Source organism: Rattus norvegicus, chromosome 1 (assembly GCF_036323735.1).
Source record: "Rattus norvegicus strain BN/NHsdMcwi chromosome 1, GRCr8, whole genome shotgun sequence".
NCBI lineage: Eukaryota > Metazoa > Chordata > Mammalia > Rodentia > Muridae > Rattus > Rattus norvegicus.
In genome coordinates this window covers 116,118,783-116,143,335 of record NC_086019.1, presented here as the reverse complement: position 1 = coordinate 116,143,335, position 24,553 = coordinate 116,118,783, and the positions used below count along the sequence as shown (strand labels likewise).

Genomic DNA, 24,553 nt, shown 5'->3' with positions numbered 1-24,553 from the left:
AAAAACCACTAAATCTATAGTATAAACAAATGCAGTAGGAAATACTGTTTTCTTTAGAAGAATCTTCCTACCTTAATATCAATAGCACAATATGCAAAATAAATATTTGTAAAAAAATTTTTATACATTACATTATATCAGTGTTGTGCCTGCATGTATGTATGCATGTGTACAACATGCATGCCTAGTGCCCAGAGAGGACACATGAAATTATGTATAGTCATAGGCCACCATGTGGGTTCTGAGAATAAAATCTAAGTTTCTACAAGTGCTCCTAACCACTTAGCCATCTATCCAGACAAAATGAATCTCAACAGCTCTCAATATCCAATGATTTCCAAGGCTCTAAAAATGAATTTTGTAACATTTTCTCAGGTCAGAAATCAGTATGTCACACAAGGCATGATTTTTATTGTTTGCTTGGACAGTTGTCTTTAGACTGGCTCTCACTATGTATCCCAAGCTAGTCTCAACTCTTGATCCTTATGCCTCGGTCTTCAAAGTGGTTATCACAGCCATGCAGCATCATGCCAGGTATTTTTTAAGACACGGTGTAGTATTTCCATGCTTCCAGGGCTAGTCTGAAACTGCTATATAATGCATACCAGCCTTGAACTCATGATTTTCTTGCTATAGAGAGCCCAGAATGTTTATTTGTATTTTAACCGGACAATATCTAACTATTTTGCTAAGACCAGCTTTGAACAACCAGGCTGAATCAATCTTCCTGCTTTCAGCCTCCAGGGTAACTATGTCTACAAGACACACAACCTTTGAGTGTTTTCAGTATCTTCTAAAAACTACCCATCATCACTAGATTGCTATGCAATCTGAGGGAAATTTTTATGGAGAAAACCCAATCATTATCTCAGTAGCAAAGCAGGTAACTTTGTTATATGCCTAGCAGAATTGTGGGTAAATCTTATAGAAAAGTTCACAAGGGATGCCTTGGTTCTTTTAAGAGATGGAAAGAGGTAGCATATGAGAATCATCATATAAGACAAGCAGGACACGTGGAAGCTACTGACCACAGGGTAAGGAGTATCATCCACATCCTCCACCACCTCCTCATCTGAATACTCGTCAGATACTGTTTCTGCATCTGAGAACTCTGTAACCTGGACATCAGAGTGGTCTAGCAGCCACCCAACCAAGGCTTCCACACCTAGGAGCAAAAACACCCAGCTGCAATCAAGACCAAAAGCACTGAATGTAAAACCCACAAGCGAGCAAGGACAAGAAAGCATCATACCAGGCAAACCAGATGCGTTCCCAGAGGTGCCAGTGAGAGACTTCAGAGCAAACTCTATATTTTTCCGAGGAAATCCCATTTCCATGAGCTGCACCACAATAGGCAGAGCAGGAGCTGGGGACTGTCTGTGCTTCTTCGCTCTGGCAAGATGGATGTGCTGTACGGAGACTGGGGTTGTGGCCTCACTGGAGCTGCAGTCTTCACACCCTGGACTTGAAGGATGTGTGGATTCCACAGCCAAACACTGACAGAGGGCCAAAGCAGCAGCCTGGGCAGATAAGGAAGGTTTATAGATATGTCCTATCTGAAGTCTGCCATCTAAGGAAATGTGAGTGCCCAACATCTTCTATGAGCTGCATTACAGAAAGCCCAGATTCATGAGTGTATCTCAAAATGAATTAATAAAACATGCTAGAGACAGGATAAGCTAGGTAAGAAAAGAAAGAGAATGGGCAGTCAAATAATATTGCTGACTGCTTCAGTACAGCTAGTCATTTAGTCACTCACAACTAAATATACTGGACTAAAACTGTCAAGATTAGACAAGTGTACCTCAAGTTCCTGTTTATCAAATATAGCCTTCACAGGAGACGGTTGGGTGGCCGAGGATAATAACTGCTGCAGGAGGATCATGGGAGGCTGTGGCCCTTCAGGTGACATATCCCCAAGGTCAGGGGATGCAGCTGCTCCATCATCTGAATTTGAAAGCACAATTTGAACATTCTACTTTTCAACAACCAACATCTTTATAAAGGTAATACACACTGGCCGCCTGTACCATACCTTTACACAGTCAGGCATGAGAGTTCTACCCCACACCTCAGACTTATAAATCCTGTAAGATGACAACTGCATTAACAGTTGGTGACTGGCAGTCAGGCCCCACATCCTTCTGTGGGTGTAAGACAACCATATTCTCCTTTTAAGACCTGCTTATTCATATCTCTTGTATATTCTTCTACTAGAGTATCTTCCTTTCTTTCAAATATACTTAAAACATTTCTGTTTAAAAAAAAAAAAAAAAGATACCTGTATGAAGAGTTCCAGTCTCCTGAACTGCTGGCTGAGACAGTATCTGCCTTAGTTTGTCTTGGTGGGAAAGCAGTGCCCGCCCTGCCTTCAGTATGTACAGCTTTAACTGCTGGCTCCGCAGCAGGTCCAAGTCTACTTGTCCTATGGAACAAAGGAACCCAGTAAGAAAAGAACCTCATATCCAGCAGTCTCTCTTCTTCACCGATCATGCCATCTCTGCAACATGAAGGCAACAACATGCCCTTCGGGAATGGAGTGAACTCTTCTGATCCCTACGTCTTCTTTCTTCAGAGCTCTAGATATCTGTCCTAATGAGCTGAACAGAAGACTAGAACCACAATAAGCATTTAGTGTCATTATTAAATGTTTTCCAAAGTACTGAAACTCCAACCAAACACAAGTAAAACATTTTCATATTTTCTTGCAATAATCCTGAGGGATTTTCCCAGATGCATCTAGTGTAACTGAAGCCATTTCCCTAGAATGAGCTCTCTGGTCCATGCTACATGTGTCTGACAGCAGACCAAGGAAAGTGTCAGGTGCTGCTTTCCCCAGCAGGGCATTAGGGAGGCCCTGGAGGCAGCACAGTAAGTGGAGGTTGAGAGAATGAAAATGCCTAAATTTGGACCAAGTGGCAGTTGTTTTTTCTCCATGATGAGAAAAATGGTGGCAACTGCAAGAAAGTAGACTAAATTAGAGGCAAACAGTTGTTTATATCCACAGGCCTGCCATTCAGAGTCGTGAACTGCAGAATTAAAGGTGTTTACCATCCTAAATGCTGGAGCAACAATAACAAATCTGAAGAAGAATCTGGAGGAGTATGCTCAAAGAGCAGACAGAATGAAGTGGGGGTTTTGAGTGAAAACACAACTATTTCAATGGTATAAAAAGCAAGCAAAGAAACAATCTCAGACTAGCCACGGTGCAGTACAAAGGAAGTCACAAAAGTAGTATTCTAGACCCAAAGGGAAGAAAGCTTTAAACAAAGCACCATGCACAGAGACGAAGTCAAGAGAATCCAAAGACAAAGGTCTGACACCGAAGATGTCATAAGCCAGAGAACTAGTAGATGGGAAACAAATGCAGTGTCCTAAAAGTTTGCTTAGAATAAACACTGACAGTCAGAAGAGATGGGGTTCCAAATGTAAGGTCAAAGATTAAAAACCTAAGAAGTATCTTATATTCCCAAATATAGACTGATAAGAACTCAGTCCACTTAAACTCCAAGGCTTTAGCAGTCATAAGAATGCACTCTGAGTAAAGGGCAAACAATGCCAATTCTGATTATTTTACCAAAGACAACTATATACTGACCTGCAAATGCCTGTTTTGCTGATTTCTTTGTTTTGTGCTTTTCCAATTTGCTTCCAGCAAGGTTCACCAACTCAGCCCAGACAGAAAGCATAGGCTCCGTGAAAGGCAAATTGTTCACACTAAATGCCACAGCAGGGAGCTGATGAAACAGCACAAAAACCTTCAGAGTTGCTGATGAGGTTAACATACAGTTTGAAACTTATTAGAGCATGAGCCCTGAATTTAAACACACATGCCCCAAGTCATGTCCTACCTAAGAATAATTCTCAAAGATACTGCAGAATGATGAAGGTGTGTATATATAAGATATAATCTATATCAATGTTTTTATTACTAGTTGTCAATAATACATTAGAGTGGTTAAGACATTTTCTGCAAATTATAAATTTTCTACATGTATTTATTCCTATAATAACCAAAACACTTATTTTATTTAAAAATTAGTCAAACTTCACTTGGGTTACCTCAAGATTATATAAAGCTTCTCTATTGTATCTAAGTCATAAGCTTATGCTACAATAGGTAGTTAAAATATAAGGTATTCAACATGACTGAAGTACATTTTTCTCACTAAAGAAAAATGTTTTTTTAAAAATCACTTTTTAGAATTTTAAATTATTCAATAAAAATGTTTTAGAAACTCCTATTTTAAACCTCTACAAATTACCTTATAGACTGTTAATCCCTTTTTATGTCTATGATATGAAAGTCCCCTGGCTATATGCCCCCATGAGTCAGGCCTTTCTTAGGAGCACAAGGAGAAAAGAGCTAACTCCCCTGATTTGCATAGCTTCCAAGAAGATGACATAAAGTGCAGGTTCTTCCAAGTTCTAACATTACAGGCCAGTTCCCCACCCCACCCCCCAATACTGGAGAGCTGAGCACAAGCTATATACCGGTTTGAGCTGATTCAGCGGGCAAACTCGGCACATCCGCATGTCACAGAACTGCACGGTGATTTTGCCCTTTGGGGTGATGCGAGTAACTGTGCCCTCTCCAAACTCATCATGCATGACCTGGCCTCCCAGGCGCAGTCGGCCATCAATCCCTCCAATCACAGCAAGGACTGCCATGAGGCCTCCCACTTCAAGGTTCTCAGAGTCTGGGAAGTAGTCTTCTAACAGGGTCTAGTGCAGAAGGGAAAGAAAGGACAAGTGTGAGGTGGAAAGTCCTCCAAACTGCCTGTCCTTACAAGTTTGGCTAGGCTTCAGTCACTTTATCTTATTTGCTATTTATAAGTTCATTTTATGACAGAGTATCTCACTCCACTGTCCCAGACTTGAAGGCTTAAGAAATCCTTTTACATGCCTGCCTTCTGAATTGTAAACTTATTCAATAATTATTTCCATTAAAATGCCCTTAAATAGTGAAACAAAAACACTTTGTGTTTTAAAAGATAACTGAAAAGCTAAAGTCCCACCATGCTTATTTGAAAACATGACACACCCTTTCTGATGTCTTTCCCGCATAGCTTTGTGTGACAGAGCAAAGCTGGGAGTTAATGTATTTGTTGATGAGGCCATTCCACTGGGTCAGGGAGTGCAGAGTCCGGAGGAGCCCCACCACTTCTTCAGCCAGAGTGCTGCTGTGAGTAGCAGTCAAGGAAGCCTGTGGCCGGGCCCTCCGCTTCCTCAATGTGGATTCTGAAGGACAGAGAAAATCTGTGTTGCACACTGTTCATCACTCAGGGGTAACGAGTAAAGGCACCGCCACTCACCTCTAAGTAACGGAACATCAGAAGAACAAGTGGTGAGCAAACTGCCCAAGAAGCCAAACAGCTTTTCCACCAGACACTTCATGTCCCGCGCCCTTTCGGTCTTGTCCCATGATGGAAGAACTGCTTGGAGCAAATGAACAGCTAAGATCTGATCAAAGACAACACAAAACAACAATTTTACCTTCTACTTCCTTTAATAAATTGATGTACAACTTTATTATGTTCATTATTAATCAAGTTGGTTAATAGGAAGGATTATCAGGAATTTAAAATAAATAAAATAAATTTAAAATTTAAGTGAAAGTTGTTCTTTAAACTTAGTTCTTGTCAACCACACTACTACTCCAATGGGGCAGAGAGTAGTTATGAAAAGGCAAATAAATTCATTAGCGACTTGCACAACTGCAGTAATCAAGAACCTCACAACTGAAGTCGGAGGAAGAACTACTCTATTTTATTTATTGCTATTTTCTATACTGAGCATCAATAAAAAAAACCTAGTTACAAGGTCAGGGAGCTTCAGTACTACCCTATCTCTCAGTGAACTGGGTTGTGCCAACAGTATATTACCTGCCTCTGCAGGGAGGCAGCAGTGAACGGTGCATGGCCTTCCACAACCTTCATAAGCAGTGTGATCCACCTTGGGGAGCTGAGAGCACCACAGGCCTGTGGGGTGAGTGCAATGCTCCGCACGAAGCCCAGTGTACACCAGCTCCGGTGCTGCTCCCTGGCCACCAGTCTGTCTGGAGGGGCTGCCAGAAGAGACAAAATGCACTTGAACCAAGCATCAAAAATCAAAGCATTAGCACAGCCCTCACATTTACATACCCTCCTAATTCATTTTGGGCAATAGGCTACTTCACAACAGGACTGTGTGAGAGGAGTAGAGGAAGGCTTTTAAGTTAATTCAACAAACATTTTACACCATTTTTTTAACGTCTGAAGTGAATGGAATTCAAATTAGTTCACTTAATCTATTGATACAGTTTCAAGTAAATAAATCTATAATTCTAACATCAGTAATAGACAATATGCATCTATTATACATTTGAAGCTCATTGCCTTAAATGTCTCCATGATCTCATTTGGACCTACATTATAAAATGTCCAATCCAAGTTTAAGAGCTCTACACTAGAAGAATGTGAATGAACTTTATTTAGTTTTTTTCTTATGTAGCCAGAGCACACGATCCCCTACTTTCACTTCTCTGATGCTGGGATTAGAGGGGCATACACAGTAAGAATGAAATTTTCTGTTCCTCCTGGCTTCCTAAGACATGTCCTCCTATCTATTCCTTCTCAAGCTAGGACATGTAGACTGGGGTCTGAATTACAACAGGACTCTGCTGGGACCTTCCCAGATCCTACTGCAGCAACAGTAGCAACAGCAGCAGCAACTTCCCTCTGCCCCAATTCCTAACTTCCAAGCTCACATAAGACATTAAACACTCCAGGCTCACACACTGACATTTACTCTCATACATATATACTAAAGACACTAAGTCATAAACTACTCAGAAACATCCAAATATTCTCTCCCATGGTCACACATATACCCACACATGCTCTCTTATACCATCACTGCAATCACTAGCAGAATCAAAATCATACGCTCTCCATTTATCACACATATACATATAGAACCTAAGATACAAGCCCACACTTTACATGCACTCCTACATGCATCCCTCTCCCTCACACATATAAAATAAGATGTGTTTAAACAATTACTCAAACTCAAACACTCATATACACCCACTTGCACTCATATCCACCTATGCTCACTTGCTTCCTGTATCACCAATCAAGTCTCCTCACAGTGACACTCAAGATTCTGACCTTTACTCTCCTATATACTTTCAAAATAGTGCAACCACAGAAACCACTGTCTGACACTGACACAGCGCACATGCTCACTTACATATGCACACCCAATCCCTGCTTCCATACTATCACATACTATCACAACAGAAAGGGACCCCCCAACCAAGTTCTCAGTGCAAAGGAGATTTATTTGCACCAGAGGGACAAATGGCAGGGAATAAGAGACAAAGAGAGGAGATAGAGAACAAGAGAGAAGGGGAAGAGAACAGGAGAGGGGAGAGGAGGCAGAGTGCAGCTGGATAGAGACAGACGTGGCCCATAGGCAAATGGTGGTTTATAAAAGTAAAGGGGGAGTGAGCTGTTAAAGCGAGGTGTTTAAAGTTTAATTAGACAAGTTAATTAGGTGAGCCAAAGGAGGCTTTTCGTGGCAGGACTTCAATACTTTGATAGCTGGACCTTGGTAGTCAGCCTTAGGAGAGGAAGTGCCAAATACAGGAATGGACCATGGTAGCTTTAGGAATATAATCTAAGGTTTCTTAGGAAGAAAGAAAGAACGAGGAGTAGGGCAAGGCCTGCCAGAGCCATGTCTGCCATATTTGAGCTGGCTGGAGCCCCTTCACTGACTGTGCACACTCATTTTTATCCTTCACCCACTTAAGCATGCCAAACTCTAATTTACACTCACACTCAATAACATGCCTACATATCCTCAATCATTCCTGTACATTCAAGCATACTTCACATACACACTCCTAATTACTCTCATACTTGCACTCATACAACTGGAATATACACACAAGTTCATTCATCCTATAGCTGATGTGACTATTTGCCCACATCAGTATACCCTAACATTCATTCACTTACATACTTACACAATCTCAACAAAACACTCAAACATACACCTTCACGCTCCCAACACAGAATCACTGATTCGGTATGAGAGCTGTTCTTGGTTGTCAGCTTGACTACATGGAATTAACTAAACCCAAGACGCTAGGTACAGCTGTGAGGGATTTTTCTTGATCAGATCATCTGTGAAAGGAGACCCATCTTAAATCTGAGCTACACCTTCTGGTGGCAGCCTATATAAAGAACACAGAACAATGGTTCTTATCCTTCTTAACGCTACAGCCTTTTAATACAATTCCTCATGCTCACTGCTACTGGTATGAATCTGATAATGCAAGACATCTGGTATGTGACACTTGTGAAAGGGTCCTTTGACTCCCAAGGGGTATGACACCCCACTAATTAAGAACCTCTGACATACATAAAGGAAGTGTTTGCTCTTTGCCTGCTTGCCCTTACTCTCACTATCAAGTTCATTCCCTCACTGGTACCAGGATCTTTGTGATTCTTGCATAAGCTGAAGATCAGCAGAGACATTCAGTTTTGTGGACCAAACAACTACTGGACTCTTGGTCTTTCGGTTAGGAGACAGCCATTGTTGTAAGTCAGACCAAATCCTCTAAGCTACTCTAACAAAACCTGTTTTTATTCTGATAGATTAAGACTATCTATTCTATTTCTCTGGGTAACTGATTATAACACTCAGCAATGATAACACATTCTGTTTCATATCAACATACTGAAATTGAAATGCTCACACAGAGCTAACACACACTCATTCAATCACAAATGTATCCAAACACATTCATGTGCATTCACATTCACAAACATGCTAACAGTTACATATGCTCACAAGTTCTTTGATAGTCATACATAACCGTATGCACATAGAAATATCCATCCCACTTCCTCATGTTGTATTTGCCATTGGCACTTAATCAGAACACCAGCATTTGACCCTAATTGGAAATAAAGTCTATGCAGATTAACACTAAACACTGAGATAACATGCTGGATTGGGTTGAGACCAGAGCAAATGAAAGATTTCCAGAAGAGAAAAGGTCATAAAGAGATGTAGACTACATGAAGACAGATACAGAGACTACCAGTGAGGTCTGCAGCACATGGCTCTGTGGACAACCTGCCTTGAGGATTTCTAATCTCCAGAACTCTAAAGAAACAACATTATTGGTTGACTAGTTCTCACCCATACACCGCCCCCAACTCCCACCCCCATTCGCATGTTAAAGTGCTAATGCTAGTATCTCAAAATGTGATCTTGTTTGGAAATGGAGTCACTGAAGATCTAAATTAGATCAGATGAGGTTAACTGGCATTCTTGTAAAAAGAAAATCTGAAACACATGCACATAAACACACATGTACAAAGGAAATCATGTGAACGAGAAGATACAGACTAGGTTGATGTGCCTACAATCCGGAAAATGCCAAGCAAACCGCCAATGCTAGAGGAGCCTAGAACAGATTCTCCCTGGTAGCCTCAAAAGGAACTAGCCCTGACAGGACTTTCTGTTGTTTATTATACCTTGTTTATAATGCCTTGGTACAGCAGCCACAGGAACCTTATTACATTAGTCCTCACACGCATGCTGATTCACATTCTCACATCCAGACTTAACCACAAACACACAAATATGAGAGATTTACACACATATATACATGCTGAGGTTCTGGGGCCCATAATTATTCATTTCATACATGGCTTATCTGTTGTTCCGCTTTCCACTAACATCCGAAGCAGTCCACACAAAGTCTTGGTGGCCTCACTCTGCATGATGTCAGCATGAACTCCAACAGAGAGACACAGAGTTTGCAATAAGTTAATAACGCTGGTCAGCATCATTGCTGTGGGGTGAATGTTCCTTTCACCTTGTTCTGCTTCTGAAAAAGGAGGATGGCAATGAGAAATGACAATCCCAAATAAAATTGTCCGTGGATATTATTTAAGGTGTTTAATATCACATTCTTTATTCTTTTCAAAAAACTTGAAAATATTTTAGGGTAGTTCTAGGTTCACAGTAAAATTAAGAAAGTACAGAGATCTAGCAAACTGTTTTTTTAGAATTTAAAATAGGTGGCCACCTGAATTCAGTACTTTTAAGACTGATGGATGACTTAGTTGTGTTTTACTACTAGAAAGGGAAACATCTTCATGAGAAAAGGTGAAACTTAGAATTTATTCTCTTTCTCCCTTTCTTTTTTCCCCAAGAGACAGAGTCTCATGGTTGCCCAGCCTAGCTCAAACTCCTGGCTCCAAGAGAGTCTGCTGTCTCAGCCTCTCACAACTGCATCTGGCTGCCCCAGTCATTTCTGTCTTCACCTTCCTTTACAAAACGAGATTTGGGGATGGGGTGTGTGCAGGTATTCATAGAGACCAGAGGAAAACCTCAGGTGTCTTCTTTCTTCGGGTAACATCCATTTTGATTTCATGAAACAAGGAGGGCTTTCACAAAACTTGGGAACTGCTGATTAGGCTAGCATGTCTGGCCAGTGAGTCTGAGACCAGACCAACCAGAGTTCTGATTACAGTCATGTGTACACTGTTAACTAGGGATCTAATTCAGGTCCTTGTGCTTAACAAAAGTACCCTTATGGATTGAGCCATCTCTTCCACCTTAAAAAAATGAGACTTTAGAGTAACATTCTGTTTAAGCAACCTTATTATATAACTCAGAAATGAAGAAATGATTGCAAGCTTTCCCGTCTTATCACAGACAGAGACGACTTATCAAATGTCTAGGAGCTATAGATTGAGTGAAGGCAATTGACAGACCACTTCTGGAGTCAGCCAATCTATCTGTGGGACAAGAAGGCCATCACTGTCACAGATCTACCTCTTCCCTGGCTCTAATTCTACAATGAGGAATACCCCAGATACAGCTGAAAGGGGGATACATGTGGTCCACAGGCACATACTATAGCTTGGATCCACTTCCAAATTTTCTATGTTGCTAGACAGGTTGAAGTACTCTAAATCAAAGACTATGGAGGTGCTTAAATGAAGCAGGTAGGGCCATACCTTACAACTTGAAGCTGGTGGAGGAAAAAGCAAAGGGTTCAGAACAACACAACATAACACTGAATCCACCATGCTACTTACTATCAGGCTTTGGCCAACCACACAAACCAATCAGAAGTAAGCTAGGACCAGCAAGCTGGCTTAGAGGGTATAGGTACTTGCTTCCCTGCCTGATAACCTCAATTTGCTCCCCAGAATTTACATGGTGAAAAGAGAAAAGTAAATAAATAAATTGGTTTTGGTTTTTGAAGGATCAGCAGGTTGAGGTATCTGCCACCAAGTCTGATGACCCAAATTAAATCCTGAGACATGGTTGAGGAAAGGAGAACTGACTCCCTAAGCTGCCCTGTAACTTACAGACATGCAGATGAGCATGAATGTGAGAGTGTGTATGTGATCAAATTTGAAAAATAATACTGCTCATCCTGTCTTCCATCATACTCTGAAAAGGCCATCAGGAAGTAAAGGTTAAGATACATCAGTTTGTCTGGGTTACTAGATGTAGAGCCCCTTTATACAGCCATACCAGAATCTTGTGTTTGAAGTGCAGCCAGAGCAGTGTCTCAGATGAATCCTGACCACTGTCTAACTTTCCAGAGGGAAATGATGGCTATCTAACACATGCACACTTTGCCCAGCTATCTTGAACTAAAACTAAAAGACTTTGTGAGTCACCCACCAGAGTCATCCTCTGTGTCTGAATCCTCTGCAGAAGGCTGTGATGACACAGGCAGCTCCACCAGCTTCAGGTCATACTTTCCTTCTTTTCCCATCCTGTATGAGTTAGTGCTGCCTGTGTCCCACTGGACCCTGATCCATCCATCCTCTCCCAGCTCACCAATTACCCGGCCTAGGCCTGGAGGAGGCCCATCCTGAAAAAGCAAAAGTACAAACCAGGTAAGAGAGTGTGTGTCCACTCAAACATACCTGAAAAAAATGTACAGACATTATCTTTAAATGCCATGAAGTCACATGCTCATGTTTCTTTGTCAAAGAAATCAGAGACATGGAGTGAATTCTCTCAACTAGAGGGCTCTCCGAACAAATGTATTGAGTGTCTAGAAATGGAAGTGATCTTTCCAATGACTTTGATCACTTCCTAGGCCCCACAGCAATACTCTGTCAACCAGTCCAAAGGAAGAAAGTTGTTGATAGCATGGTATTACTTGATCTCAGACAATTTCACTTCTAAGAATACTGTGACAAAACCCATGCTTAGCAGTATGGCCGAGAAAATCCACATGATATCATGGGAAGCACAATGTCTTTTGTGTAGGTTTTATTGTTCAGAAATCAGCAGCTAAGTCATCATCAATCTTACAAGTCCTGAATTTAAGCAGCCACCTACTCTAACTTCCACTGATTGATTCATTGGTAAGATGTGCTTAGATGTTAATGAAATTTCTGAATACCTGGTCACCCCACTTCCAATCTACCCCTCTCATGACCCTGGTTCCAATCTTCATCATAGCAGCCAGTTCTGGCCCTGAAACAGGGAGCTGAACAGGAGCAGTTTCCTTCCTTGTTTCTTCCAACACTGTGGCAGAGGCTCCCCGGGCAGAAGCATTCATGTCGTCCTCAACACTGTCACAGGTAGGACCTATCAGAACGTCAAACAACAGCAGATCCTATAATTACATGCACTGTCCTATTTTTATTATTTTTTTTAAATTGTGTGATTACTTGTGTGTAAATTATGTCTAAATGTGAGTTTCCACATATGGTACATGAGTTTAAAAGAGGGCCTCAGATGTCCTAGAGTTGGAGTTATAGGCAGTTGTAAGCCATCCAAAACATGGGTGCTGAAAACTAAGTGAACTCAGATCTTCGGCAACAGTGGTAAGTGCTCACCTTCAGAGCCATTTTTCCAACCTCCAATACCCCTTTTTAATGGACACATCAATAGTAGCACTCAAGAGAATCATGAGTTCAAGGTAGACTGGTCTACACAGAAGGATCCTGTCTCAAACACAAATAAACACATACACACACACACGCGCACACACACACACATACACACATACACACACACACACACATAGGGAGGGAGAGAGAGAGGGAAGAAGGGAGGGCAGACACAAAGATCAGGAAGAACTGGTTAGCACTAAGTTTAAAGAACTCATACTGAAACCTCATCTAGGCCTTTAGCTAACCATCTACAAGGGTCTTTCCTCGCTCTCTGTCTCCATCCATTGGGGACTGTAGATTCTAGCAGGACTAGCAGGATCTGAACCTCACCTCATCCTTTGTGTCAGTCTGAATATGTAAGGGCACTCTCTACCTGAGAACCCACTTAGCCACCACAGCCTCAGAATCTGGTAGGTGACCTTAACTCTCCTCAGTCCTTTGCAAACCCCCCAGTCTCATCCCTAGCTGTAGCAGACTGTGTGAAGGGGATCCCTAGCTGTAGCAGACCATGTGAAGGGCCCAGCCTACCTTTCTAACTTACTCTCTGGGACTCTGTTAAACCTCACGACACACTCAGCTTTCCTGTGGATCCACTCAGCCGTCCCCTTCTAGCTCATCCCCATTCCTTCATATCAGTTCCAAATACCTAAGAACAGGTTCTATCTCAGAGCCCCGGTGGCCAGACCCCACAGGAACTCAGAAAACCCAAACATACGTTAACCTGAAGATTAAAAAAAACTTTAGGAAGTCAAACAAAAACCTCAAATATAAGCCTCACCAAAAGAGTAAGAGAGAGAAGACAGAATCTCAGGCAGTACAGACAAGATGGAAGAAATAGATACTTCAGCGCCCACCCCACCCCCCAAAAGTTAAATCTTAAAAAAAAAAAAAAGGCCAGGCACAAAGGAAATTTGAGATATTGTGGAATGACCAAATCTATGACTAAAAGAACAGAAGAAAGAGAAGAAACTCAGATCAAAAGTTTAGAAAACATTTACAACAAAATCATAGAAGAAATCTTCCCTAACAAAGGAAGACTCTATTAAGGCATAAGAAACAAACACAACACCAAATAGAATGAACCAGAAAAGAAATTCCCCATAATAACCAAAACATGCATGTACAAAAAAACAAATTTAAAAGAGTGCAAGAAAAAAAATCATGTAACATGTAAAAGCAGACCCAACAGAATAGAATAATACCTGAATTTTAGCCTTCTCAATGGAGACTCTAAAAGCTAGAAGGGCCTAGATTAATGGTCTACAAACTGTTTGAAGACTACAGATTCCAGCCCAAACTACTACACCCTGCAAAACTTTAAATCACAATAGACTAAGAAAAAAACTTCATGATAAAACTAAATTTAAGCAAGCACTAGAAGTAAAACTTCAGTCTGAGAGGTTAATCACATCCAAGAAAACAGAAGGAATAAATAATTTCAGACAAGCAAATCAAGAGGGGAAAAGCCCACACCATAACAGGAATCAAAAAACTGCTCATTGATTATGCTCATATCAATGGTTCTCAATTCTCCAATAAAAACTACAGATTAGCAGGTCAAATAAAAAAAATCAAGATTCATCCTACTGCTGCTTTCAAGAAATACACCTTAATTAACATCAAGAAATGACATTATTTCAGAGGGCAAAGAAATAAAAATATTACAAACAAATGGGCCCAGGAAACAAGCCAGTATAGGGATTTAATATCTAACAAAATAAACATCAAGCCAAAACTAGTAAGAAGAGATAGGGAAGAACACTACATACTTGTCAAAGAAAAAAAACTACCAAGAGGCTAATACAATTTGAAACATTTATGTACCAAATACAAGGGTACCCAAGTTCATAAAAGAAAATACACATTGATCCTCACACAATGATAATGGGTAACTTCAAAACCCAACTCTAGCAAATAGGCAGATCATCCAAACAAAAACTAAGAGAAATGCTGTCATAAATAAACGGTGTCATAAATAAATGGCCCTAGCAGATACTTACAGAACATATTTCCCAAACACAAAAAACTATACATTATTCTCTGCACCTCATGGGACTTTCTCAAACACTGATCATATACTTGGACTCAAAGCAAGTTCTAACATATATAAGAAATTTAAAATAACAGCCTGCATCCTATCTGCCCAACAAGGATTAAAATTGGATGTCAACAACAACAACAAAAATATAAATATAAATTTCAAGGAAACTGAACAACTCATTATTAAATAAAAATGGATCAAGAACAGAAATTAAGAAAGAAATTTAAAAACGTTTTAGAATTGAATTGAAAATGAAAACACAACATACCCGAATTTATGAGACACAGAAGGCAGCTCTAAGAGGCAAGTTATGCACTACATACCTACATAAATGTTTAAAAATTAGTTTGGGTTTTTTTTTTTTACCTTAATGGCACACCTGAATGGTCTTGAACAAAATGAAAAAAAAAAAATAATAACACTCAAAAGTAGTAGATGGCAAGAAATAAAAAAACTCAGGGCTGAAACCAAAACAATTTGAACAAACTCACACCACTACTCCGAACAACAACAAAAACAATACATATAATCAATGAAATGAATTAGTTCTTGGCAAAAATTAGTAAGACTGATAAACCTTTATTCAAATTAACTTAAAGTGGAAAGAGAGGTAAATTAATAAAATCAGAGATGAAAAGGGACCAAGAAAGAAAGGGGAAAAGAGAAAAAAGAAGAAAAACCAAGTGATAGTGACACATGCCTTTAATCCCAGCACAGAAGGATCTAGGGCAGCCTGGTCTACCAAGTGAGCCTTCAGGGAAAAACAAGTCAAAACTACTTTAAGAATCATCTTACACCTGTCAGAATGACCAAGATTAAAAACACAAGTGACAGCTCATGTTGGTGAGCATTTGGAACAAGGAGAACACTCCTCCATTGTTGGTAGGAGGGTAAACCTGTTTCAGCCACTTTGGAAATCAATATGGCTCAACTTTGTTTATTTGTAATGCCAGAAACTGGAAGCAACCTAGATGTCCCTGAACTGAAGAATGGATAAAGAAAATATGATACATTTACACAAGGGAGTATTACTCAGCTGTTAAAAACAATGTTACCATGAAATCTGCAGAAAAATGGATGGAACCAGAAAGTTCATTCTGAGTGAGGTAACCCAGACCCAGAGAGATAAGTGTGTGCTCACTTCTAAGTGGGTATAGCAATAAAGTAAAGGATAACCATGCTATAATCTACAGACCCAGAGAGGCTAAGTAACAAGGAGGGCCCAAGAGGAGTTGGGGGATGACACACGAATCTCACTGGTAAATGGGAACAGAATGGACAACTCAGGTGGGTGGAAGAAGAGACTAGACAGGGGTGTGGGACGGAGATGGGAACAGGAGGGATCAGGTGTGAGAAGGATGGAGGGCGAGAGTCCTGGGAAAGACAACTGGAAAAGGGGCAAGGGGAATCTCTGGGATGAGCTAGAAACCTAGTACAGTAGAAACTCCTAGGAATCAATGAGGGTGACTCTAGCTAAGACTCCTAGCAATGGGGAATATGGAACCTAACCTGGCCATCTCCTAGAACCAGGCAAGTCTTCCAATAGAGGGATTGGAACACCAACCCAGCCACAACACCTTCAACCTACAATTTGTCCTGCTTCCGTACTGAGTTAAAGGTGGTGCAGAAACTATGGGTATAAACAATCAATGACTGGTCTAGCTTAAGATCCACTCCGTGAGAGGGAGCACACCCAACACTACCCAGAGGGTCAGGAGCCAGAGACTCATGAGAGAACCAAACACAAATGAAGTCTGAAAAGTCAATGAAATGTTTCCTAATGATATTCTGCTATACTCATAGATTATCATCTGGCCCAATTGTCATTCAAGAGGCTTGACCCAGAAACTGATGGAAACAGATGCAGAACATGGAGAATCCTACGAAAGAAGAGGGGGAATGATTGTAGGATCTAAAGCAGTCAAGGACACCAGAAGAAAACTTACAGAATCAACAAAAGGCTCACAGAGACTCAACAGCCAACCAGGGGGCCTACACACAGGACTGACCCAGCCTCGCACTGCACATATGATATATGGATAAAGAAAAAGTAAATCACACTTTACTAAAGGACCCAAAGCCAATTCCAACCTACCGATGAGCTTTAGGGCTGTCTGTGTGAGTGCCAGCGTGCCTGAGTTGAGCAGGAGGTCAAGGTTGTTTGCACCATGTTGCAGGGTGAGCATGCTGAGCATCACCAGAAGAAAGCGAGCTTGTGGGATGGTTCCCAGACTTGGTCCCGCTGGGTTCTCATTGGTAATGGTTTGTAGGGGAACAGGCTGGATACCTAAGAAGCATTAACATTCATGTGAATTCCTTATTTCTGGGAACAATATGCATAATCCCTCACACTGGAGTTTGGTTATTAGTTGCTTGTTCATTTCTGTATTTTTTTTAAACATAATGTAGTTAGGGCAGATCTATTTTATTCTATGATATTCCCATTATCTACATTCCACACACTGCTATCTCTGTCTTCAATATACAGTACAAAGGAGGTAAATTAAGTTAGCTCAGTAATAAATTCTAGTATAGTTTTCACCAGCACTTTGTAGGTAGACCTCTGTAAGGTGAAGGTCAATCTGGTCTAAATATTGAGTTCCAGGCTAGCAAAGGCTACATAATAAGACCCTGACTCATAGTAAGACCCAAAAACACAAAACGAAACAACAAGGGGCTGGGGATTTAGCTCAGTGGTAGAGCGCTTACCTAGGAAGCGCAAGGCCCTGGGTTCAGTCCCCAGCTCCGAAAAAAAGAACCAAAAAAAAAAAAAAAAACCGAAACAACAAAAAATTGCAAACAAATACCAACTTAAAAGTGTGGAAATGACCACCCCAAGTGTGGCACTCCATATTATATAATAGCACCCTAAAGTTTAAAAAAAGTACCATGATGTTTTCTAAACATCTTCGGCCATCTTTCACTTTAGTACTACACAACTAATCTTATCATTTCTCTACAGATACTCAAATTATCTAAGAGAAAAGTATTAGCTTGGGAGACTGGCACCCTAAAGTATATGGTACAACACTCATAACAATGTAGTTTTCAGAATATTTTGAGATTATTTATTCTGCCAAATTTCCAAAGTTCTATTCTCAATCTTTAAAAGAAAAAAAAAAACAAAAAAAACAAAAAAACAAACTGAAAGCACCTAAGATTGTTGAGCTGATGAACAAGTTTCCAAAGCAAAAGTAACCTTTTTGTAAACTTACACAATATATACTTAAAGTATATGGCACTGCTGAAACCCTATAATATCAGTTTTAAAATGGGGACTTTGTTCAGCTCACCCAGCTCTTTAAACTTGGCACTTGCATCCATCAGAACAGATCGAATATTCTGAACTGCCCAAGCATACAGCTTGCCAAAAGTCACTTCCAGCAGCATCCGATTAAACGGTGGGATTAAATCCACATCCCTCAAACAGTCTGTAAGTGGTTCCCTTTCAAACAAAGAAAACAGAATTTGACCTGGGACATTGCCAGACTCTTAACTTCAAAAGAACATTAGTATGTTGTCAAGATTCCCATAGGAGAAAAATTTTATAAAGCTTTACCCTATATCAATTCCTTCAGGAATGAGTCTTTGCCATCCACAAAACATAGCATACTGCACAGACGGAAGTAAAAAACTTTTGGCTGCCAGTTTCAGAATTGTATCTATCCCTTCCAGACGAACCTCTGCTCTCTCCAACTGCAAAATAGCAGTATTTATAGTCAGTGCTCTATCTGACTCAATACAAAGAAGCGAGCCCCAGAAAGTCTTACCTGTTTCAGTAGGCACTTCCGCATTTTTTCCACATCTACCGGCTCTTCTTTAAGGGCAAATTCAACAATTGTATTGAGGAGTGCAGATTGTGGGTAAAGGCCCTGCACATTTTGTTTTAACCATTTATATTTATGAACCCCTGTAACTGTATTCAACAATGGTTGCCATTTATCCTAACAAAAAAGAACAATATAAACCATTAGCTTACTCTATTACAGTGCACTATAAAAGCTCTTTAAATGTAAACAAGATACCAATAGTTCTGTTGTCTGTTCACTAGAACTAGAAACATTGTAACACAAGTTTGGAAAACACTCTGTCACTGATATTTTAAATTGATTAAGTAACAGATACTACTTTTAAAAATATCAATAGCCTCGGAAACCAATAGTTTCTCAAGCAAATAGGTAAATGAATGAATGATTAAAAAAAGAAAAAAAAAGATGCAATATAGAGTCCAAACCAAAAGGAACTAGTTGCCCAGCAGTGTGACTGGCCGGAACACTGTCAGCCACGGTTACTAAGCAGTCTAGGACCGCACTTCTAACAGCCGCACAGCACACTCAGTAGCCTACAGGTGTGCAGTACAACGGCACGGCACCAGAGATTCATGTGTGCAGTGACTCTACAACGCCATCTAAAACTCCAGAACATACTTCACCTTGGGAGACTTCATGGAAATGGGTCTTTTGTCTACATTTATAGGACTATGAGGCAAAACACAAGCTTCTTCTAAATCACTCTCTTCATTTCCAATTTTTTCTTCCCCATCAGTAGATTCTGGTTTCTTAGGAACTATAATTAAAAACATAAGAATCATTTATATAACTTTTCATTAAGAAATACTTTAACATGCAAAAATAAGTAAGTTGGGTTTTGTTTTGTTTTTTGTTTTGTTTGGTTTTTTTTTTTTGTCAGCTTGACACAGGCAGAGCTTATCTGAGAAGAGGGAAGCACAACTGAGAAGACGCCTCCCAACACGGGACTCTAAGTCCCTGATGTGGGAGACCCCAGACCACACCATCTCCTGGACGGTGGTCCTAGGCTCTACAAAAAAATGAGCTGAGCAAGTCATGAGAAGCAAGTCAGTAATCAGCACTGTCTGTTTTCAGTTCTACTCCTCTCTCCACATTCTACCTGGAGTTCCTGTCCTGACTTCGCTCCACATAGAGTGTGACCTGCGAGTTTTAAGATGAAATTAACCTCTTTCTCTCTAAACTGCTTCTGGCCATAGTGTTTTATCACAGCAGCAGAAAGACAAAGAAGGTTAGTTATTTTCTTTTTAAAAATCACAGAATAGCATCATCAGCTGTAACAATGACAAAAGTAAGATTGATCAGTGAGTCTCTTGTGGCATCGAGAAACAACATTCTGCCATATTATGTCAGGGACAGAAGTGAGGCATTACAACAGAGAAGAGCCCTCATGAAGAGCGAGACTTCCTAAAGAGCAAGGCTGAGTAACTAAGTCTTCGAGGCATTCAGTCCTTTGTATATGTGCAACATTACAGTTTCTATAGCACAAGATGCAGTGACGGATGACATGAATATAAACAGGTGGAGGCAGGCAGGAACTGGTGCTAGAGCTCAGCAGACAAGTCATGTGCTGCCAACCCTGATACTGGGAGTTTAATCCCTGGAACCCACATGATAGCAGGAAAGAGCACACTCTTGCAAGCTGTCCTCTCACAAGTGTGTCATGACACTTTGTCCACATGCACATGTGTTACACATAACTAATAATTTTTAATTACACGTTTATTTATGCAAGTTGCAATTTAATTTCTTGAATTTTTATGTGTCAAAATATTATCTTTTTTCTTACTTCTTATAATTTAAAATTGGAAACAGCCAATCTTAACACATTAACAGGGCAAAGGCAGCTACAGGCCACATCTGGCCTCCAGTCACTGCTTGTCCTTGCTGCACTGCTGCATGTCTACGCCCATCAGTGTGTAAATAAACTGCACGCCTCTTCAGCTAGCCTCATCAGTCAGGAACACTTACACTGAATTTGCATGATACTATGTGGTATTTCTTCCCTGTCTTAATCTCTTTAAAGTTTTTAGCCTAATTCTGTTCAATAAAATGATATAAAGAAAAAGGACAATATACATAGGCATAAAGTATTAAAACAGAGTGCTGGATTGTCCAAACTCTGCAAGCTAACAACCAGTGAAGAACACTAGAGCTTTTCCGGAAGCCCTGAGTTCAATTCCTAGAATCACCATGGCAGCTCATCCTTGTCTGTAACGCCAGTTCCAGTGTATCTGGCATCCTCTTCTGGCCTTCAGGGCAACAGGCATTCTTGTAATACACAGACATATATGTAAGCAAAACAACCACACACATAACATAATGTTGTTTTTTTTTTTTTTTTTTAAAGGAAGCACTAAGCCCCAACAGCAGTCTCCTCACAGCTTCCAGGAGGACTGGGACGCCACCCCAGCCACCAAGCTTTTGACCTACAATTTGTCCTGCCAACAAAATGTGCTAGGATAAAGTGGCACAGTGTTTGTGGTAGTGGCCAACCAATGACTGGTCCAACTTGAATCCCACAAGAGAAGAGGGAACCAATGCCTGACACTGCCTGGATAGCCAGGAACCAGAGGCTAGGTAGCCCAGAGACCTGGGATAGAATCAAACCCAACTGGCCAAAAACAAGGTCAATGAAATGACTCAGAATGATACTCTGCTATACTGGCAGACTGGAGCCTAACATAATCATCATCTGAAGGCTTCGTCTAGCAAATGACGGGACCAGATGCAGAGACCACAGCTAAACATTAGTGGAGTTGGGGGGATCTGAGGAAGAGATGAAGGAAGGATTGTAGGAGCCAGGGAGGTGAAAAACACCACAAGAAAATGCCCCACAGAATTATACCTGGGTTTACAGGGGTTCACGGAGACTGAACAATCAGAGAACTTGTATGGGTCTGACCTACATCCTCTGCATGTGTATTATATTTGTGTACTTTGTTGTTCTTGAGTGGGGCCGCCTAACTTTCTGCCTGCTTTGGGGACATTTTTCCTCCTACTGGGTTGCCTTGTCCAACCATAATATGAGGGGAGGTATCTACTCTTATTATAACTTGATATGCCACGTTTGGTTGATAACCCTATGAGACCTATCCTTTTCTAAAAGAGAAGGAGGAGTGGATCTCGGGGAGAGGGAAGGTAGGCGGATGGATAGGGAAGAGAGGAGAGAGGGGAAACTGTGGTCCGGAAATAACATATGAGAGAATAAAAGAAGAAACGAGAAAAGAATAGCCTCTCATTAAAAGTGTTTTGGCTGGGATCAGTACAACACCCCCATAATACACAACCATAAAGGCAGACTCAGAAAAATAGATTTAAGATCAGACTAGGCTACATAGCAAAGCCATGTGTCTGAAAAATGTTTTCATGTATCTGTATCCTAGGGCCATGTGACCAGTTTACCTGGTGTGGTGGTTTCAATATGCTAGCCCATGGGAAGTGGCACTAGGAGGTGTGGCCTTGTTGGAATAGGTATGGCCTTGTTAGAGGAAGAACATCATTGTGGTGGTAGGTTTTGAGATGCTATGATTAAGCTTCACCAAAGGCAGAAGAGCCAATCTTCTCCTGATGGTCAAGAGGTAGAACTCCCGGCCTCTTCTCCAGCACCATGTCTGCCTGCACACTGCCATGCTTCCTGCCATGATATTAAACTGAACCTGTGAACTGTAAGCTTCACAACATTAAATGTTGTCCCGTATAAGAGTTGCCTTGGTCATGAAGTCTCTTCTCAGCAATGGAAACCCTGACTAAGACACCTAGATAGTGATATTAGATTGTGACTTAAAGACATCACCTAATTTTGCTCTGGAGCATTGACATCTGAGTAGCTGGTGTCAATCATACAAGTCCTACCTGCCTATTGGTTCTTACAGTCATCAACAGAAACCTAGGCATAAAGCACTGTGAGAACTAAGAAGGTCTACATGGGATTCCACAACGAGGCTGCACTGGAAACCTTGCCTGATTTGTTCTGAGCTTCCTCACATATATCCTCCACTTTGTAAACACTCTTTTGCATCCTTCTGCAGTGACAAATCGTTAACTGTCAGCATAAGTCCATGTTATCAAGTCTGACAATGTGCTGGAGACATGGCTCAACACCAGTATCATCAGTCATTTCTACAGGTTAATTTCTTTAAAAGTGAGCTGGGATACAGAGGGAAAGAGAAGAAAGGGAGGGCAAGGGAAGGGAGAGGGAAAGGACGAAAGACAATGGAGAGAAAAGGGCAAAAGAAAAAGAGATTGGGGAAGGGATGGGGAAGAAAAAAGGGAGAGGTTAGGAGGAGGAAAGGGATAGAAAGGAAGAAGAAAGGAATGGGAGACAAAGAAGAAGAAAGGAATAAGGGAGAGAAAAGGGAAAGGAGAAAAGAAAGGAATGGAATAAAAGGAAACAAAGGGAAGAAAACTAGTTTCTAACATCACAGAGTAAATCTAGACACACACAAGGAAGTCAGGGTCCAAAAACATGAGGTACTGGAGTTTGAGACAGGCCTGAGATCTGGTTATGACCTTTCCACAGTGTCAATAACTTTGGTCAACTGTGGTCTAGAAAGACTTGTATTTGTCTAGAGTCTTTGAGGAGAGAATGACCATAGCCAAGTAAGCTCACTATATTCAACAGTTATAACAATTTCGCTTTATTATTACAGTTCATCTCATACTGAACCCAATTAATTATACTTGGTACTAACTGCAGTTTGAGCATCCACTGAAGGTCCTCAAAACTGCAGGTGGTACCAAGCACAATAAATAAGATAGAGGAAAACTATTTTACCAGTACTTCACAACAATAAAATATTTTCTTACAAAAGTGGCAAGATCAAATCATAAGATGGTATGTCTCAATAATCTCATTAGGAGGATAATGTTATGAATTTTTTAAATCCTTTCCCTTATCAACTTTCTAAATTAATCATGACTGCTGAACTCAATCACAAATACAATACTGTGACAATACATGGAAATACCACAGGCATTTTGATAGATACATGCCAGTATCAAAAACTTCCCTCTCAAGTCACAGACTCAGCCAAAGGTTTAGAAAGTATAACTATATCAATATATTCTAACATTTTACATTATTACCTCTCTTTCTCCTTCTTTCTCGAATGATCTTCTGAGCTATCCTCCTCCAACGGGGCAATGAGCCTAACAGCTTAAACTTAGACATTATAGAGAGGTCACTACAAACAGCAGGTCTCAATTCATTGAAGAGGAATCTCAAGCGTTCAATGACAGGTGCACACACCTCCTTGTAGGAACGGCCCTGTTCTTGATGAGTCTGCCAAGGTAAACAGGAAAATGAACTTAATGTGTATTCTGGCAACTGTCTATTCAGCACAGAAAATGAATTAAAACGCATTTACCTTAATGAGCGAGCATTTTGCTTGGTAGACAACTCTGCACACATCCACCACAGCTTTAGGCAATGCTCTGTGCTTCACTTGCTCAATTCCGAGTGTGCCTACATGAACTAAAGATAATGCCACATGACCTGGAAAAGACATTTTGTGAAACAGCAAGGTAGGAATTAATGTATAATGTATGCCATTTGAAAGGTCTACAATGTAGTTAAAATACGTGACTACTGAGGTCTGTACCTAAATCTTCATGTTTCAGGAGGCAGCATAACAGAAGACGGCCAACCTCTTCCACAGGATGCTCAGGAGGAAACGTGATTGGTGTGGTCAAGTGGCACTGTCTACAGTACCTTTCAATTTGACACAGAAAGTCCTGCAAGAAAAAGGGTCAGAGATAACCTCAGA

General features: G+C 40.7%; 1 protein-coding gene across 9 annotated transcripts in view; it reads right to left on the bottom strand.

Moving 5' to 3' along the window:
• Positions 1–24,553, bottom strand: part of Herc2 (HECT and RLD domain containing E3 ubiquitin protein ligase 2) — a 234,208-nt gene that overhangs the window by 100,553 nt on the left and 109,102 nt on the right. For all 9 annotated transcript variants that reach the window (XM_063262444.1, XM_006229300.5, XM_006229304.5 and 6 more), the window contains 20 exons: positions 24,389–24,521; positions 24,155–24,282; positions 23,874–24,069; positions 19,412–19,545; positions 18,750–18,923; positions 18,539–18,675; positions 18,273–18,424; positions 17,075–17,266; positions 12,443–12,630; positions 11,710–11,902; positions 9,710–9,892; positions 5,886–6,067; positions 5,316–5,463; positions 5,045–5,241; positions 4,495–4,725; positions 3,599–3,737; positions 2,282–2,425; positions 1,805–1,947; positions 1,253–1,520; positions 1,029–1,165 (listed from right to left, as the gene is read on the bottom strand). In XM_063262444.1, the coding sequence (XP_063118514.1) occupies positions 1,029–1,165; positions 1,253–1,520; positions 1,805–1,947; positions 2,282–2,425; positions 3,599–3,737; positions 4,495–4,725; positions 5,045–5,241; positions 5,316–5,463; positions 5,886–6,067; positions 9,710–9,892; positions 11,710–11,902; positions 12,443–12,630; positions 17,075–17,266; positions 18,273–18,424; positions 18,539–18,675; positions 18,750–18,923; positions 19,412–19,545; positions 23,874–24,069; positions 24,155–24,282; positions 24,389–24,521 (3,399 nt within the window). The remainder of the gene's footprint in view (positions 1–1,028; positions 1,166–1,252; positions 1,521–1,804; positions 1,948–2,281; positions 2,426–3,598; positions 3,738–4,494; positions 4,726–5,044; positions 5,242–5,315; positions 5,464–5,885; positions 6,068–9,709; positions 9,893–11,709; positions 11,903–12,442; positions 12,631–17,074; positions 17,267–18,272; positions 18,425–18,538; positions 18,676–18,749; positions 18,924–19,411; positions 19,546–23,873; positions 24,070–24,154; positions 24,283–24,388; positions 24,522–24,553) is intronic.